Here is a 16,589-nt window from a genome sequence, read left to right on the forward strand (position 1 = left end):
CTTTCCCTTTCAACATGTGCTTGGGGTAGAGGCCTGGTTGTCTTCTACTTACGACACAGCTGCCTGACACACTGCTTGCCGTCGCAGTCACTGCATGCTGCTCCTGTCTTGTACGGGTGCCCTGGGTAATTTCCACTGCAAAGGAAAGTAACACTGCTCTCAAACCACCCTTGGGAGGAGAACGTTAATACCCACCACTAATTAGATTTTAAGCCAGGTTTTGCCTCACTTGTGTTGATTAGAATATGGTTTTTGGCTGGTGTCTGAGTGCCCTGTGCTCAAGACACGCAGCAGAGCAGAAGGACTTCAGAAGTGTAATGGGGTGACCTGTTGTTTAGGAACATGGAGACAGTGGTATTGTAAACCTAGGAATTTAAATAGTTTCAAAAGCTGGATGATTTGTGTGCATGGACTCTGTGGGCTCTCACAGCTGGCTCTAGCTATGGGAGGAAAAGCAGGTTCAGTTACTGAGTATGTGCAAGGTTTATTGAACCTTGAATCTCTGGTGCTGGAGAATCTCTCATATGTAGTGATTTCATCCATTTATTGGTAGGTATTTTAGGAACTGTGTGTGTCTCCCCCTGCTCCCTCTCTCTGCCAGTGGCATGAGTGGCGCTAGCTACCTCTGCCCAGGCTCTTGGCTCAATACTGCCTGCCCCGCTCTGATACTGCACCAAAGACAGCTTGGTGCTTTGCCTTGCTTGGAGCATGGCCAAAGTGAGATTTACAGCATGCCTCAGACTGCCCATAAACACACTGAGAGGGATTTTATATGCATGCAATCTCAGCAGTGCTAAACGCCGTGGTAAAACCACTTCACTTCCAGCAAGGTGAGGCTTTCATTGCTTGAAAGAAAAATGAAAAGAAACTTAAGAAAATGGTTTGGAGTGTATTCATTTTAGGAATTGAAATTGCGCGTGCATCTTGCTTTGGCTCTTGGCAGAGCTGAAAATAGTTAAGGATTAGATAAAGAACTTAAGTTGCTGCTTCTCAAAAGCAACAGCTGGACGTGACATTACCCTTATTACTTCTTAGTATGCAGCACCCTGTTTGCAGTGTCCTCAAGCAGCAGGGAAGGGCCCAGATTTAAAGCCCTCTCTAGAGCCCCTCACCTCCTCAGAGACAAGCCTGCTCGTTCTGCTGGGTGCTCTCAAGGGTGAGGGCAGCACTCCTCTTCCCCATGGGGTCCCCTGCAAACTCAGGGCAAGCCATCCAGCATGATTTTGGTCCTCTACGTGACACAGATATTGCCTAAGGGGCAGAAGGAGGAAGGCTCAGCTCGTGTCTTTGAGAGGCTCAGGAAACAGAGAGCATCTTCTGGCAGTGTTAGGGGCTTGCTCACCTGTGCACAGGGTTTCTACACCATCTGGCATGGCAGGGTGCATAGCAAGCGCCAAGAAGGGAAAGGAGAGGCTGCCCTGGGTAATCGGTGGCTTTTGACTCAAGAACTGGCAGAGACAATGGCCCAACAGGCAATAGGAATGCCCAGCTTGCTCCAGTTCATGGGCTGGCCTGGCCTTGGACCAACACAGGGTTCATGTAAAGCCTATAAAGCTGTATGTAGACTGTGGCGGCATTCATTAGCTGGAGAAGGGTAAAAACTGTCCATCCTACTGGGTGTCCTACTGACGATGCATACGAAGGACTTCTGGATAAAATTTTGCCTTGAGCAGCCCCAGCCTCCTGAGCAGCCCTCACCCTCTAAGACTGCAGCTGCAAGCATTGCTCACTTCAGTATTTATCCAAACCATTGACCTAAAGGCTTAATTCTGCAGGCACGTGGAAATATTTACAGACATCGGCCTTACACCTTGGCAACTGTATGGGGCCATCTTAGCACTTAGAAGCACTTAATTTTCAAATAAGTATTTTCATGTCAGCACCTTAGATCTTACCCTTTCTACCCAGTGCCACTGCTTTCTGGAGACAATATATAGCCCTCAGATGGCAAACAAACAAACAAACAAAAAAAAAAAAAACCCCAAACCCAAAACCAAACAAACAACCAAACAAAAAGTTGGTTTCTTAATTTGGGGACCATTTTCTCTCTCACAGCATGAATCGATGGACTGATCTCATAATGTTGCATATTGTGGGAAGGAAGGGGTAGGACCCTAACCCTGTGAAATATTTGAAAAACCTTACGCTGGCCCATAGTTGCAGATGAAGTGTGCTGCGTTTGTTATGGAGGAGTACGTCACCCTGGGACAGAAGTGGACAGCACAGCCAACCTTGTAGCTTGTAGCCCAAACAACCTGCAATGACAGACAGGTATGCTGGTGACAAAAGCTTTGCTTCAGCATTTGAAACATTATGGAGAAGACCTTCCCTCCTGATCCTTCATGATACTGAATTGGCTGAGGAGCACTCCTTGGGCAGGCTTCATGGGGAAGGCAGCAGTGATGAATCAAATGGAAACAAATTATAATTTGTTCTGAAAAATGCCTGATTGTTTTTCCCAGTTCACCAGCTATTTATTAACATCTCTGAAAGAAAGAATAACTGACAGTAACTTGTAGTTTCCCCCTCTCACAAAGGAGAGGGTAATCCATTCATGGTAATCCATTAGCTTTCCTATCACTCCTACAAGGGTTGATTTACCTTGTACTAAATCCAGCAGGGACGTATAGGCAAATTGCTGGAAGACACTGGTGTTAGAGGAGGAGCAGGAAGAAGGAGTGTGTCTGGGCAATGGTCCTGCCTTTCAGCATCATGGCCATGACTAAAATAATCTAGAGGCAAGAGCATTACATCATCTAGTGATCCTCTGTCTACCAGAAGCCATCCAGTTCGATCCAGCATCCTGTATCCAGCTCAAAGATTATGGTGCAGCCAAATGCTGCAGTCTTAGAAAAATAAACCCCATAACAGAGTTAGAGAGGAGACAAGGGTGCAGCAGTAGCTGACGTGAGCAGCAATGACTATGAGAGAGATGTGGAAAGATCCTGGCAGCCCAGGAGATAAAGAAACACACTGGCACCTCCACCAGCTCAAAGGGGAGGCCTGGCCCTTTCTATTTGTGGCTATTTGGTGCCAGCTCTGGGAAGAAGACACAATCCTCAGGCTCTTGGGAATGTTTCAGCAGCAGAGCAGAGGCTGCCTCTGAAGCCAGCCATAGACAGCTGCATCCCTGAGGATGCTGAAGGACCAAATCATAGGACTCTCCCCATCCCAGGCAGCCACTGGCTGAGGCACATGCTGACGATGTGGTTGTGCTAACTGCAGTGATTGTATATGGGGGAAACTTTGCCACAGATAGCAAGGAGGGAGAGGAATGAGGGATTCCCCAAAGGTCCAGACCCACTGATGCCTCCCAAAGCTGGCAGACTTGCAGCTTCTAGCTGCAGTTACCATCGCTGCTGACTCTGAGTGACAAATATCTTATTTCCTCTTTCTCTCCCATGCAACCACTTGGGCTGCTCCTCAGCAAACAGCGTGGTAAATAGCACTGCACATTAGTGCAGTTTCCAGGTGCTGACTCTTGCTGTGTCCTTATGAGCAAGGTCAAAAAGCAACGCGATGTCATCTCTCATGACTCTTGCATCCCAATATCTTCTCTGCACACAAATACCTGCATGTGTCATTCAGACACCCCACCAGCTTCAGCTCATCTCTTCAAGTCCTAAATGCACATGCGTATCCCCACAGAAAATGTTAAATAGCCTCAAGTCAAAATCTAATCCCTAGAGTCACCGTTTGAAGCTGTTCTGCTCTCCCACAGCCGTGGTTAATGACTGCAGGGGTTTCATGGTGGTGGGACTCCTCTCCTTCCCTTGGCCCTCTTTGGGAATTGTGGTTTGGAGAAGCGCACACATGATGCTTGCAGAGCTCCAAACTTCTCTTCACGTTTTGGTATTTCCCCAGTTCTTGGCATGTGGAGGCTGCCTGCCAGAGCTGGGACATTGCCCTATCATGCGCTGCAGCCCGTTGCCTGGGTTTTGACCACTGCCTGGCTGTATCAGGCTGGCCAGAAAATGTTGAAAAAACAACTGACATATTTAAAACAATAATGCAGTGACTCTTTTCCTCACTAAAATGGGAACAGGAGAATATCTTGTGCACACAGACACAAAATAAGACTACAGCACTTGGAAAACAATTCATTCTAGAGTTTCTATGTCCAGATGGCAAAGCTTGTTCATAGATTAGATGGAGAAATGCAATGCCTACCTGTGTATAGTGGCCGCATATTCCTGTGCATTTATTGGTGGCATAAGTGTAGGCGCTGACCTCATCGTACCAAGAGGTGATGGCTCCTTGCACAGTAAAAAGAGAAAGTGACCCAGTCCAGAGGTTTTCTCCAACAGAAGTGAATTTGGGGTGAACCTGCCCTGGATCTTCGAGGTACGTATTATGCTTAAACAGGCACTTCTTTGCCCAACCTTTCGCGGTCTTTGCCAAATCTGGATCCCAGCTCTGCAAAATACAGACAACTAAAAATCACCTTGGTAGCTTAGCAATGCAGTAATTCAGAGCTACTTTCAGGAGCAGCTGTGTCACAGTAGCGGCTATGCTTTGGCTTCGTTCTGTGCTTCTGTTGAGACTTACAGAGCCACATGGTAAATAGGCTTGTAGGTTCGTTTCTGATTTGAACTTTGTTACTCTTTAAACCTGAGGAAGTTTTTGGTGTGGTGAGTGATCTTGGCTGACTGGTTTGTTGGACACCAAGAGCTTACATTAGTCAAATACAGTGTTTGGGTGCAATGAGTTTTCCCAGGCTGTGCTGGCTGTGAGAGAACATTAATGTAATTTAAACAGTGAATTTACCGGAAATCTGGAGATTGGGGGTATGCTTACCATACCAATCGGACCGGAGTCTCATTGCAGCCTCATGCATTAAGGCCACAGCTTGCAGGTCAGTTTATAAGCACGTTGAGATATTGGGGACAGTTTAAACTCAACTCCTTGGTTTGAATCCTTGTGTTTGGTGGTTTCAAATGTTAGCCCTGAATTTGTATTTCTGGAATCACTCATTCACTCGCTATTCAATCCTACAGAAAGTGGTTATTTAAGCAACAGAGTTATATAAATGTCTTTTGTTTGCACCGGAAGTGGTGTCTTTTTTCTGGGTTTTCTTGTGCATACAACTTGATTGAGCAAATGTATTGTACTTCCTGAAAAATGCAGTACCACCAGTGTACACCTGTAGTTCTAGTTACCCTTTGTATCATGTAAATGAAGTTGTTCAGCACTGCTGAACTATTTTGATTAGACTTTAAAAAAAAAATAAACTTCCCATGAACTACTTCTCCTTTTCAGTTTTATAACTCAGATTAGTTACTTGCTGATTTAGGGAAGGAAAATGGAATGTATGATAAATGAAATGTGACACAAGGCAGCAGTAAGTCAAAGGAGACTGTCGAGAAGCCCTGATGAAACTGTTGAGACTCTCTCTGCTGGTTTGGAAGAGCCTTGGGGCAGACCTAACCAATGTAAATGGGTGAATGGGAAAGCGGTCACATTCATCAGATAAAAAAATGTTAGATCAGCATTCTATTTTTCTAATAAATACATTACAAATATAGATGGTTGGGCTTTCTTACTCACAGTTAAAGGAGCTTCTGTCTTGTATTTTCTTTTAAAAACTATTTTTCCAAAAGGTGTAAATGTCCTGAGTTCATAATCTTTATTTTTACAGATCTAGGTGAACAGTTATCTACAGCAAATAGAAGTTCCCTGTGAAATAAATGTCATCTTCTTTTCCTAATAGTTGAAGTGCTAAAGGCCATTCAAAAATGAAGAAATATGCTGTTTTCAATTCCAATGCTTTTACTTTCATAATAGATTTTATCATGTATTGTACTGCTTTCTCTACATTAAATTCTTCCTGGAAGTCATACTTAAGACTAGGGTTTTTACAGTGTTTTAAAAGAAACTTACCCACTGTGAGAAGGAAACAAAGGGATGTTGTTCCTGTATCTAAAAGAAACTGATAAAGTAAACGGGACGCAGTCTTGCGAGATGAGAAAGAAACCAGAAGGCAATTAAAAGAGAGAAGGAAGCAGATAACGGGCCATAAAACGTTGAATCTGTCAAACTAGGGTTGACTAGGATGGATGGGCCTTGGGAAGTAGCACTGCGCTTGCTTAATAGCCTGTTGAATATTACTTCCTCCTCCTAGGGGAGGCAGAAGTCTGCGATAATGAGACGTGCGATGCATGAAGTTGTATGATCTAATGTTACCTGTAACATGTAATAGGCGTATCGGGTAAGTTTGTAAACCTTGGAGTTCCCAGCCAACAGGGAAACAAGGGAGGATCTTTCAGCCGGGAACAGGGTATAAAACCTCATGCATTGCTTTGGCAAATCATGCCTACTAAGCTAGACACCAGTCTTGCAAGAACGTAACAAAACTAAGTGCTTCATTGTGGGGTCTGACCTGAGTCTCTTTGGCGAGGCTTACACTCGTTTCTCACACCCACTATTTAGTTCTTGTTTTATTTGTAATAGTCTTTATTTGTGTGTTTGTTTCTTAAGCCATTTTTTCCAGAATTGTGTTCTTTAATTTTTCCAAAGGAAAAATTAGGCCCAGTTTAAAAAGATGAATATTGCTCTTTTAATTCATCATAGCACAGGTCTTTTAGTGAGGGGCAGTAAAACAACCTAGAAAACAAAGTCTGGAGCAGTACGTACTGGAAGCTCGGGTTGCCAGGCTGAAGATACATCTAGAAGAGAAACTAAATGGTTTCCTGTGAGGCTTGCAACTCGAGCTTGCTCACTGCTCACTTATCACCCTGCCCCCGCCCCAACTGGCACTTCTTTTTTAGTGTTTGACAACCACAAATGGAAAATGAGGTTTTGGCTGGTTCTTTTTGAACTTCAGTTGGGGTGCTGCTAATTATGCACAGATTTCTGTGCTCTTCTGGTGGTGACCATGCACCGTGGTAAGAAAGAGGAGCAAAAGGAAAGATATCAGGATTAGGACAATCACTATGATCCATCTGAGAGATCTGTGATTATCCCAAGAAGAAACATATCTCAAGTCTCACACAGTCAAAGCACAAACGGTGATGGATGCTGCAAAAGACAGCTCCCAAGCTACTGGAATCGGACATCTCACAAACAGGCTTCTCAGTGTAAGCGTTTGTGCACGCATTTACAGCTTCCTCCTTCCTGGGTTCTCCACATGACACTCAGGAGGAAGATAAGTGTCATGAGCTGTCTGAAATGAGAGGTGACCACTTTTGGGTATACTTCGAATCACAACAGGCTCTCTTTTGCACAGTGGCTGCAGATACTGCCCCCTGATATGGCAGGGAGCAGAGTGGTTCAGGACCTGACGCCTCCAGCACCCAGTCCTCCTTCACTTGTTGTTCTTTGGCTTCCCCTGCAGCCTCAGCACCTAGGAACAGCGGCTCTGTTGGCTCTGTCCGTGAGAGCCTTGCAAAGAAAGCTTAGAGAAAGCTCTCCAATGACATTTGGCAACAGTGTCTTGCCATTTCAAGTATGAAAGGTTGTGCTTAGGTCTGCACATAAATTACACCCTGGGCTGTTGGGCTGTGGTGCCTTGGAACAAGAAGGCTTTTCACAGCTCAAAACGACAGCGTTCAGTTGAGGATTGAAATCTTTGGTTTCAAACAAGGAAGTTAAGCCAGTCAAAACTGTACGAGTGCCCGATTGTATAAAGCCATCTGATAATCAGAGCCTTTTCCTCTGTTTTAAAAAAGAAGTAGTTACAACACTACGTGGTTGTTTTCTTTTTTTCTTTTTTCCATTTGATCGCAGAAACAATGTTTCAGAATCATAAAACACCATCACAATGCTACACACTTGCATGTAAGTGGATAAGATCCCCTTACCATGTAGAGCATGTTGCTGGCTGGTGGATTCACTCCAGATCGGAATCTGTTATGGGTTGTCACACATTCCTCAATAAACTTCGGATCTCCAATATCAGGCAGAGTCGATCGTTCGTAGGAGTCAGAGGAATGACAGAAATGCAGTAAAGCCAGCACACACGCAGAAAATCTGCTTGTCATCATTCTCAGCCTCTGGTGTTCCAGCGTTAAGGGCAGAGCATTTCAGCTCTATGAGGTGGTTTTAGCTCCATCAGCAGCGCTTTGCTTGAAAGACTTGTGGGCTGGGCTTGCCTTAGTCATGGTAATAGAGCAGGCATTGGTCACAGGAAACGAGTCATATTTCAGGAACGTTGCTATGAGAATAAGGAAATTAAACAACAAGTTCACATCAGAGCTGTGGCAGCTTTGTCTCTCTTTCTTTCTTCTTTCTTTAACTGTGGTGGGCAAGCTTCTTCTCTCCTGTCTTTTTGGGTTGCTTTGGTTTTGTTTCTTTGGCTCCCACCATCCCACCCATAGCAATCACTATGGATTGCAGTGAAGTTTTGGATAAATTTTCTGCTTTTCATTAAAATAGCATTGCTGTTAAGGCTGTTGTTCTGAGCCAAAATGCTGAGAGAAATAATTTATTTGAACTATGACTTTTACTACAGTATGAACAGTCCCTTTTGGTGGTACCTCGAGTTATTGGAGGGATATGTTTGGCTGAGAACTGCTTTTTAAACATGCTGCAGTTATTGACAGGTTTCTCCTGTCAATATAATTTGTGCTATGTGTGGCTATCAGTTTCTCCTCCCCAGCTTTAGCAATTCAGAATTCATCCTCTGCAATTCAGAATTCATCCCCTGCAACCAAAGCCCCCGGCAGAGTTGTGTGTTATGAAGGTTGGTGCTGTCTCACACTGAGTGCCCAGTGCCCACGCTGGGTTTCATAGCCAGGAGTTGGAAGTTGATGTCCTGTGCATGTTGCCTCGGGTGCCCAACGCTCCCTGCTCAGACCCAGCACCATCGCTGCCCTCTTCCTCACACTGTCCTTACCTATCTCTGTCCATGAACCTCAGGCCCTTTCCCACAGTCCTAACCTGGATGTCTCCGTGGGAATGAGGTTGGGTTTCTTCCTACTCCAGGTTTCATTTTAGGATTCTACTTCCTTTGAACACCAGGGTGTAGGTCCCAGTTATCAATTCTGCACACGCAGTCCTGTAGTGTTGGGGCTGGTAGCAAGGCCACATTCAAGGTGGTGGTCCTGAGTCACACTCTGAGCCTGCAACAGCAGCCCAACCAGTGCCAATTAGGTCCTGTGGGTCACACACCTCTAGCTATTAATGGAGAGACTGCTTGCAGGTGAAAAGGCCCTCTGAGGGAATCATTGGTGAGAAACATTATGTTCACAGCTTCCCTGCAGACCAATTTTTAGAGCAGAATAATGTGGTGTGTTGACCCCTGCCAGCAGCGAAGCACCTACACAGCCGCTCATTCAATCCCCTCTCCTCAGCAGCATGGGGGGAGAAAACAGAAAGAAAAGTGAGAAAATCCATGGGTCAGGATAAAGACAGCTTAACATGTGTGGAAAGAGGAGGAGGGAAACAAACAAGCAAAAACCCCAAGTGATACAAAGGCAACGACTCACCACCCCTAATGTCAGACTGATGCCCAGACAGTCTGAGCAATGACCACTCCGGAAGCCAGTCCCTCACCTTTCTTTTTCCTCTGCCTCAGTTGGTTTTTTGTTTCCGAACACAATGTTATATAGAATATCCCTTTGGTCGATTCAGGACAGATGTCCCAGCTGCGTCCACTCTCAATCCTTTGCCCATCCCCAGCCTACTCACTGTTGCTACATATAAATCTGGCAGCTGACGAGAACTGACAAATGTGAAATTAAATACTTATCTTCTTATATGGTGACATTTTGCAGCATATGACAAGAGCCCAAACATTAGGGACTCATTTTCGTTCTGTGGGATGCCATGCTCCTTCAGAGCTGCAGTAAGGCTCAAATTCTGAACAAATTGAGAACACTGTGTTCTCAAAGCAATAGGACTAAGCTAAAGCAGGAGAAACAGCTTTAAATATTGATAGCACAGTTATGCATTGCTAATATCAGCCAGAATCTCTCAGCTTGAAAGACATTCCCCTTACTAACAAATGTATATAGGAACAATAGGGCGTCGAGGGCTAAATGTCTCTGAAAGCAAACTGAATCCATCAAATGGTTTGGGCTTTTAAATGAGGCTGAGAACTTCCATTTCTGAACCAGAACCTGTCATGGGCCAAATTCATCTTCCCTCTCCTGCTTTTCCTCTCTGGTCCCCTTCTTCTCCTGTCTGCAAGCTCAGGATGGCTGTCATTTACTCTGCATTTCAGATTTTGTCACCATATCACATCCTAAAATTAAATTCCCTACTTGCTCTTAATTTTCCCTGGTATTCCTCTAGCTATGGAGGACAAAGCTTAACTCTGAGAGGAGAAGAACAGAATAGTACAATTGACAATAGAGCAACTTTAATGGAGACTGACACATGCAGGCTAAATATAGTAAAGGACAAGATTTACTCCTTTTCATAAAAAGCAATACATACAGTTAAATGGGCATTATCTGGGGGAAATTATGTTTGGGATAAGCGAAGGTTAATGGAGATGAGCTATTGCTTCTTTTGGGTACAGTGTGCCACTTCAGGCATGCCTTTGTGATGCCCCAGGTTTCCAGGAGGGTTGTTAGTACTATACAGTCTGCATGATCCCACTAGCAATCTACCCCTGATCCAGTGCCAAGAGGCTCATACAAACCTAGAATTGTGTTCCAGCTACTGCCAATAAATTACACTAATTCTGTGCACAGCCACTTATATCTAGCCTTGAGTGAGGAAGCAGCCTTTTTTGTGGTGGATAAACATCACAAGGATGATGGAGAGGTGACCAAGTGTGTGCAGTTTGCAGAGAGTAATACAGTTGTAGGATAACTGTAAGTATCTTAATTGATCCTTACTCATAAAAAAACATGTGTGGAAACTGCCGTTGTACTAAAAGAACAGCACCAAAGCTCAGTAACAAAAACAATGGCCTTAAAATTGAAATGCTAATGCAGTATTGGTCACAAGAGGGATGCGGATGCTCAGCAGGTGGGGTGTATGGTGGCACAGGAGGCTTGGGGGGACGGGGCCGTGGTGGCTGGGGCCGTGGTGGCTGAGGCCGTGTATCCCAATCCGGATACCAGTTGGCATAATCTGAAAACCAGTGAAGAACGAGGTGTTAAGACCCATCAGACTTAGCCATACTTACAGGAAAGTGATTAAAAACAATTAAATACGTACTTATCGGCTTCTCACGTTCTGTATTTTCTGTAAAGAGATCAGAAAAGGAAATAAATGTGAGTATCATGTAAATGTGGTTGTTCTTAACTAAATTGCTGATTTGCTCTGTAGGAGAATATGGTAAAACAAGTTGTAGGGTCTAGCACAGGATTTTTAAAAGCTCTCTTCCTCTCTCTCCACCTAGTCTTTCAGATGTTTCTAGTCTTTTTTTTTTCAGATGTTTCTAGTTTTTATTTGATGTGATGCATCAGTCTGAGACTTCAAGATGAGTCAGACAGGATATCACAGAAGGAAATAAGAGTATCAAATGCTTAATTATTTCTACAGTTGAAGCTATGCAGAGCCTGGCTAGTAGAGAACATTCCCATTAAAGCCCTGTATAAGATTCATATTTGATTTAGGACATTGTTGCATGTCCTTTGATTTCTGTTTATCTAAAGCACTATTTTTGCACTTTGGGACTAGGTGTAATGACAAAAACGTCCACAGCTGCAAACTGCTGTGAAAAAGCAAGGTCTCACTCCTGCATTTCAGAAAAATGTGGAAATCAGAAGTAATTGTGCTTTCCAGTATAGTCTTGTTATTGGTTCAGAATTATAGTTGTCTGGAAAATGCGAAAGGACATACTAAACAACCAAGAAAGCAGAAGTTTGATATCCTGTTTCTCCTAGAAAGGAAGAACCAGACAGAGTTGGGGCTGAAGTTTTAGATATGACTTCCTGATCAGATAAAAGGTGGGAAGTAGTCTAACTGATACTTCTTTTCATCAGAAATTCTGGCCTCTACACCAAAATATTTCAATTAATTCCTTCTTATACTATTCTTGCCAGGGTTTGGTACTGTTGTTTTGTGGTGGGCTACAGACCCACAATGTGTGCTTAGTGCAGATTGACTCATTGTTATATTTCCACTGATATCACACCACTTTTATTTCTATGCCCTTTTCTTAGTTGATTACTTTTTCTTACCACAGAGCTTGTCTATGCACTTCTCATTACTGCATCTACTGCATGGTTGTCCTGCTATATATGGTTTTCTTGGGTAATTCCCCCTGCAAAGCAGAAGAACAGTATTGTGTTAGCTCAGTCATTTGAGAGCAATTTAAATACATGGTTTCATCAGATTATTAGAAGAATTATTAATAAAAGCCACACAACTATTGTGGGGGTATCATCCCTTTAACCAAATCCTGATCATTGCAATTGTTTGAAATTCCTTTTAGAGCAAATTAAAGCTCTGACTGAGGTACATGGTGACTCCTGCCACTTGAAATTAAAGAGACTCCTCAGGCAATACTGAATTATTCAGTGTAAGCATACAAGATTCTGCCTCTAGTCCCTCATTACCCACAGGGATTTTAAAAACAAATCTGTAAAAGCTAAGTCCAGAGACTGCAAGGTACAAGATAAACTAGAGGACTGTCTTCCTCTTATTTCTTCAATTAAAATGCCTTGTTTGAAGTTTGGGTGGGGCCACGGAAAAATTTAATCTTTTTCAAATTGAAAGCTTCCACCTTCCCCAATTTGCCTGCAGAGGCTGAAGTCAAAACAGTTTTAATTCCACCATCTTGGTTATGGTGAGTGCTCTCAGCTATGATCTGCTCTTCTGCTTTTTTAGAAAGAAATTTTCTGAGCTCCAACTATGTTCAGCTAGGGGAAATTTCCCTTGGATAGGTGACATGTGGACGTAGTTTCTTCTGAAATTTGTTACAATTGTTCCCGTTGTTGTCAGCATCTGTTACCGGGTCAGTTATAGGATATTTTTAAAAACCTCACAACCCAAAGCCGTAATTAACTTACGCTGGCCCATAGTCACAAACAAAATGTGCTGCTTTGAAGAGTCCTGGAAAATGTTCAACTGTATCGCAGAAGTGAACTGCACAACCAACTTTGTAACTCTCTGCCCAAACGACCTGAAGGGCAAAGGGAAATACGTAATGCACCTGTTCAAAGACTGAAAAAGCAACAGCATTAAGGGAGGAAGGGGGTTGGAAGGATCTTGTGGAAGCTGACACAGGAGCAACATTGACAACCCAAAGGACAGCTGAGACAAATGACTGATTGATGTTTTTGCATTAATTATCTGGCTCCCCTGGAAACATGAAATTGTCAGGGAATAATCCCTTTCCACCATCACTGGAAACAGGATTCGGACATCCCTGGGGCTCGGAATATTTATTTCCAATCTCATGCAGTAATGAGCTGAGGGGCTGAAAACCTCTGCTGTACTTCCTGTTCCCAAGCAGTCTGTTCCAAGCCTGTACTTGGATTTTCTGTGAAACCATTACATTATAAATCACTGGGCATGCAAAGACTCACCTGAGTGTAGTGACCACACATGCCAGTACATCTGTTGGTATTGAAATCATAGCTGCGGAATTCATAAAACCAGTCCTTGAGAGCTGCATCCACAGAGAAGATGGTGGCTGTGCCAGTCCAGATGTTTTCTCCAACAGGGGTAAAGGTGGGGTGCACCTTCCCCTGCATTTTAAGGTAGATGTTGTGCTTAAACTTGCATTTCTTTGCCCATGCTTTGGCAGTCTTAGCTAAAGCAGCATCCCAGGACTGTGAAAAAAAAAAAAAACCATAATGTAACCCGCACTGCAGTGACAGCTGAATTCAAACATTTTTAAACAGAAACTCGTAAGGATTTTTCCCTCTTTTCTGGTTCCCATCCCTACATTCAGTTTCTTTCTCTCACTGACGTTTCTTCTCCCACAGCATTTTTTTTCCCTCGTTTCTCCCTTAGATATTGCAGGACACACCACTGTCCTGTGGTATCTCACTTGTTAATTTAGTTAGAGCCAGACTGCAATCTTAAAGCTGCCGCACCTGAGAGGAGGTGACTGGGTGAAACCCCCAGCTGTAAAGGGGCTTGAGGGACTTTGTTCCTAGGAGCTCTTGGCTGGCCAGGATTTACACTGTGATTGTCACTAGACGAGATAGGAATTCTGTTCAGCTGTCCAGGACAGGGAAGTGGAGTCACAGCTGCTCCTGTCCCCAGACCCTTTGTCTTTGCTTTTCTCCCTCCTCAGCGTGTGCCCAAAGCAAGTAAGGGCCTTGCTTATCTCTGCTGGCCTGAGAAGGAGCCATTCTCATCCTGAATGGCACAACTGATAATTTGAGAAACTAGTCTGGGAGACTTGCAGAAAAATTTTATGCCACTGAATGACCAAGCAATAAAATGGCAGGTAAAACTCAGTACAGAGAAATGTAAGTTAAGGGATGTGAGAAAAAATAAACTCTCTTTGACTTTGTGTTCATAATGACAGGTTTGGAGATGGCTATTACCACTTGTAAATTAAAGTTTAGTAGTAGTAGGCTAAAAAGCAAATAAATTGTTAGAAATTCCTTGAGAAAGAATGGAAAATAAAACAAGATACATAATTACACCATTGCAGAAATTCTGTTAAGTGCTGTGTGCAACACAGCATCCCACCTTAAGGAGGGGAGACCAGAACTGGAAAGGGCAGAGAGAACACGGAGGAGGATGATCATCCTTAGGTGTGGATGGCTTTCATAAAACAACAGCTAGTGCTCTGCAGCTTTGATCAGAGACAGCTGGACATCTTGCGTGAAACAGGTAACAAAGCAGTAATTAGTTGTTTCTTCCAGCACAAAGACCAGAAACTATCAAACGAAGCTAGAAATCAACAGTTCCAAATCAAACAAGAGGAGATATCTTCACACAACTTGTGGTTAGGCTGTGCACAGTGCTAAGGATGATAAAATCTTGCATGAGCTCAAGGCTGAGAAAAATTCATACAAGAAAAATCCATCAAAAGCCTTTAAGTACACAACACCTTTGATTCAAGAGGTTTCTGTTTATTTGTCCTGCTGTTATTCCAGGATTGCTGGATCTTTGGTCTGAGCAGCCAAGTCTGCATTGTAAATTAAACATTCTTTCTTTTAAAATGGCAAGAAATTAAAAGCAGGAATAGTCTGAATTTTACCCCTTTACTATGAACTTCCTTTCATAGAAATGATTCGTACAGTCCATACAGTTATGAATCTAACTTCCTTTCCAGCTCTGCAGCACTGCTGGAGGGCTCAGAGTAATGACATGAACCAGTTATCTATCTACCTTTTCCCTTATGCATTCCTCCAAACAAGCTGAGACAGGTCCATAGCCTGTTCTGATATCCATCATATTTATAGGAAGCTCTGCTTTCCAGCCCTATTCTTACTCTTCAAACCCTGCTACAGCAAGTGCAGGTCAGGTATCTAAATGGATGCCCTGGCAAATCCCTTTCTTCAGCACATGTTCTAGATTGGAAGAGATAAGGGGAAATAATAGATTTTCACCATATCCTTTTATGCAGATTGCTTTTTAATACCACACAGCTCCCCTGTGTGAAACCTGGACTAACATAAAACAGATTACTATCTCTCTTAGAAAGAGGTAAATGAAATGCTGAGAACTGAACACTATTTTTTGCAATACAGCCCTTTTCTCTGGCTGAATTTTAGAGTAGCAATCTATCCCTAGACAAGGAATTTCCTTCAAATTACTAAAATTGAACAATACTGTGAAAATTAGTGTCTTTTCTATTTCCTACTGAGGACTAAAGTATATAGTACAGAGATTGTTGACAGAAAAGGGAAGGAAAGCACAAAGTAAATGATGTATAAGATATGCTAAAACAGCAGCGCAATCTATATTAATTTCCAAACAGATCACAAAGACCTCCTTACCATGCGAAACATATTGCTGGCTGGTGGATTCACTTTGGATCGAAATGCGTTGTGACCTCTCACACAGTCTTCAATGAACTTTGCATCTTCTATGTCAGGCAAAGGATATTGTGGATAAGCATGACAGCAAACGAAGAGATCCAGTAAGAACAATGCAGCACAGAAAACTGTGATTTTCATTTTTTTTTTTTTTTTTTTTTAGATTTTAAAAGAAAAATCTTAGTGGGAGATAACAGTGGCAAGCAGCTCTTCAGAGGTTGTCCTCCTGGTGTGGAAACACTTGAAAGTGTCAAAGTAACAGGAAATGAAATTGCTTCATCAAGTACAGCTCTATCTGAGATCACAGCCGGCTGTCAAGGGGTAAACCACGAAACAGTCATCTGCCATGCATATTAGCAAGGAGCAGCACTCCAGGTATAATTTTGTAGTTTCTTTGAGTGAGCTCCATCCTGGTTGACTGCCAAACCATTCGGTGACTGTAGGTTTTGTGTGAAGAGATGTAGCAGAACAGCTTTCCTAAAACCTGCATCAACCATAAAAGTCATAGCTTTGACAGGATACAAATCTGCTCTTCAGCTGACTTTCCTACAGTGCAGCTTAGTCATGCCAGCTCAATTCAGATTATTTTGCAGGACCTCGCTTCTGTTTCAGAATTACCCTAGGAATAAACAGAATTAAAGAAACTGCATATACTGAAATCTGACCTCATCACAAGAAAAAAACCTGTAGTTCCTGAACAGCAGTTTCCTGCAGAACAGAGCTTCTGACCTGGTTTGGTGTGCAACA

At 43.2% G+C, this 16,589-nt stretch overlaps 2 protein-coding genes across 2 annotated transcripts in view; both read right to left on the bottom strand.

Moving 5' to 3' along the window:
* Positions 1 to 7,979, bottom strand: part of GLIPR1 (GLI pathogenesis-related 1) — a 9,451-nt gene extending 1,472 nt beyond the window's left edge. The window contains exons 1-4 of the mRNA XM_010139074.1: positions 7,800 to 7,979; positions 4,171 to 4,416; positions 2,146 to 2,255; positions 53 to 135 (exon numbers count right to left, since the gene is read on the bottom strand). Of these exons, the coding sequence (XP_010137376.1) occupies positions 53 to 135; positions 2,146 to 2,255; positions 4,171 to 4,416; positions 7,800 to 7,979 (619 nt within the window). The remainder of the gene's footprint in view (positions 1 to 52; positions 136 to 2,145; positions 2,256 to 4,170; positions 4,417 to 7,799) is intronic.
* A 2,801-nt stretch (positions 7,980 to 10,780) lies between these two features.
* On the bottom strand, positions 10,781 to 15,983 carry LOC104496016 (glioma pathogenesis-related protein 1-like). The gene is made up of 6 exons (XM_010139075.1): positions 15,804 to 15,983; positions 13,428 to 13,673; positions 12,909 to 13,021; positions 12,078 to 12,160; positions 11,110 to 11,136; positions 10,781 to 11,022 (listed from the first exon to the last, which is right to left on the bottom strand). Exons 1-6 carry the CDS (start codon positions 15,981 to 15,983, stop codon positions 10,781 to 10,783), a joined length of 891 nt encoding a protein of 296 aa, XP_010137377.1.
* Between the last annotated feature and the right edge of the window lie 606 nt (positions 15,984 to 16,589).

Source organism: Buceros rhinoceros, unplaced genomic scaffold, assembly GCF_000710305.1.
Source record: "Buceros rhinoceros silvestris isolate BGI_N320 unplaced genomic scaffold, ASM71030v1 scaffold28186, whole genome shotgun sequence".
NCBI lineage: Eukaryota > Metazoa > Chordata > Aves > Bucerotiformes > Bucerotidae > Buceros > Buceros rhinoceros.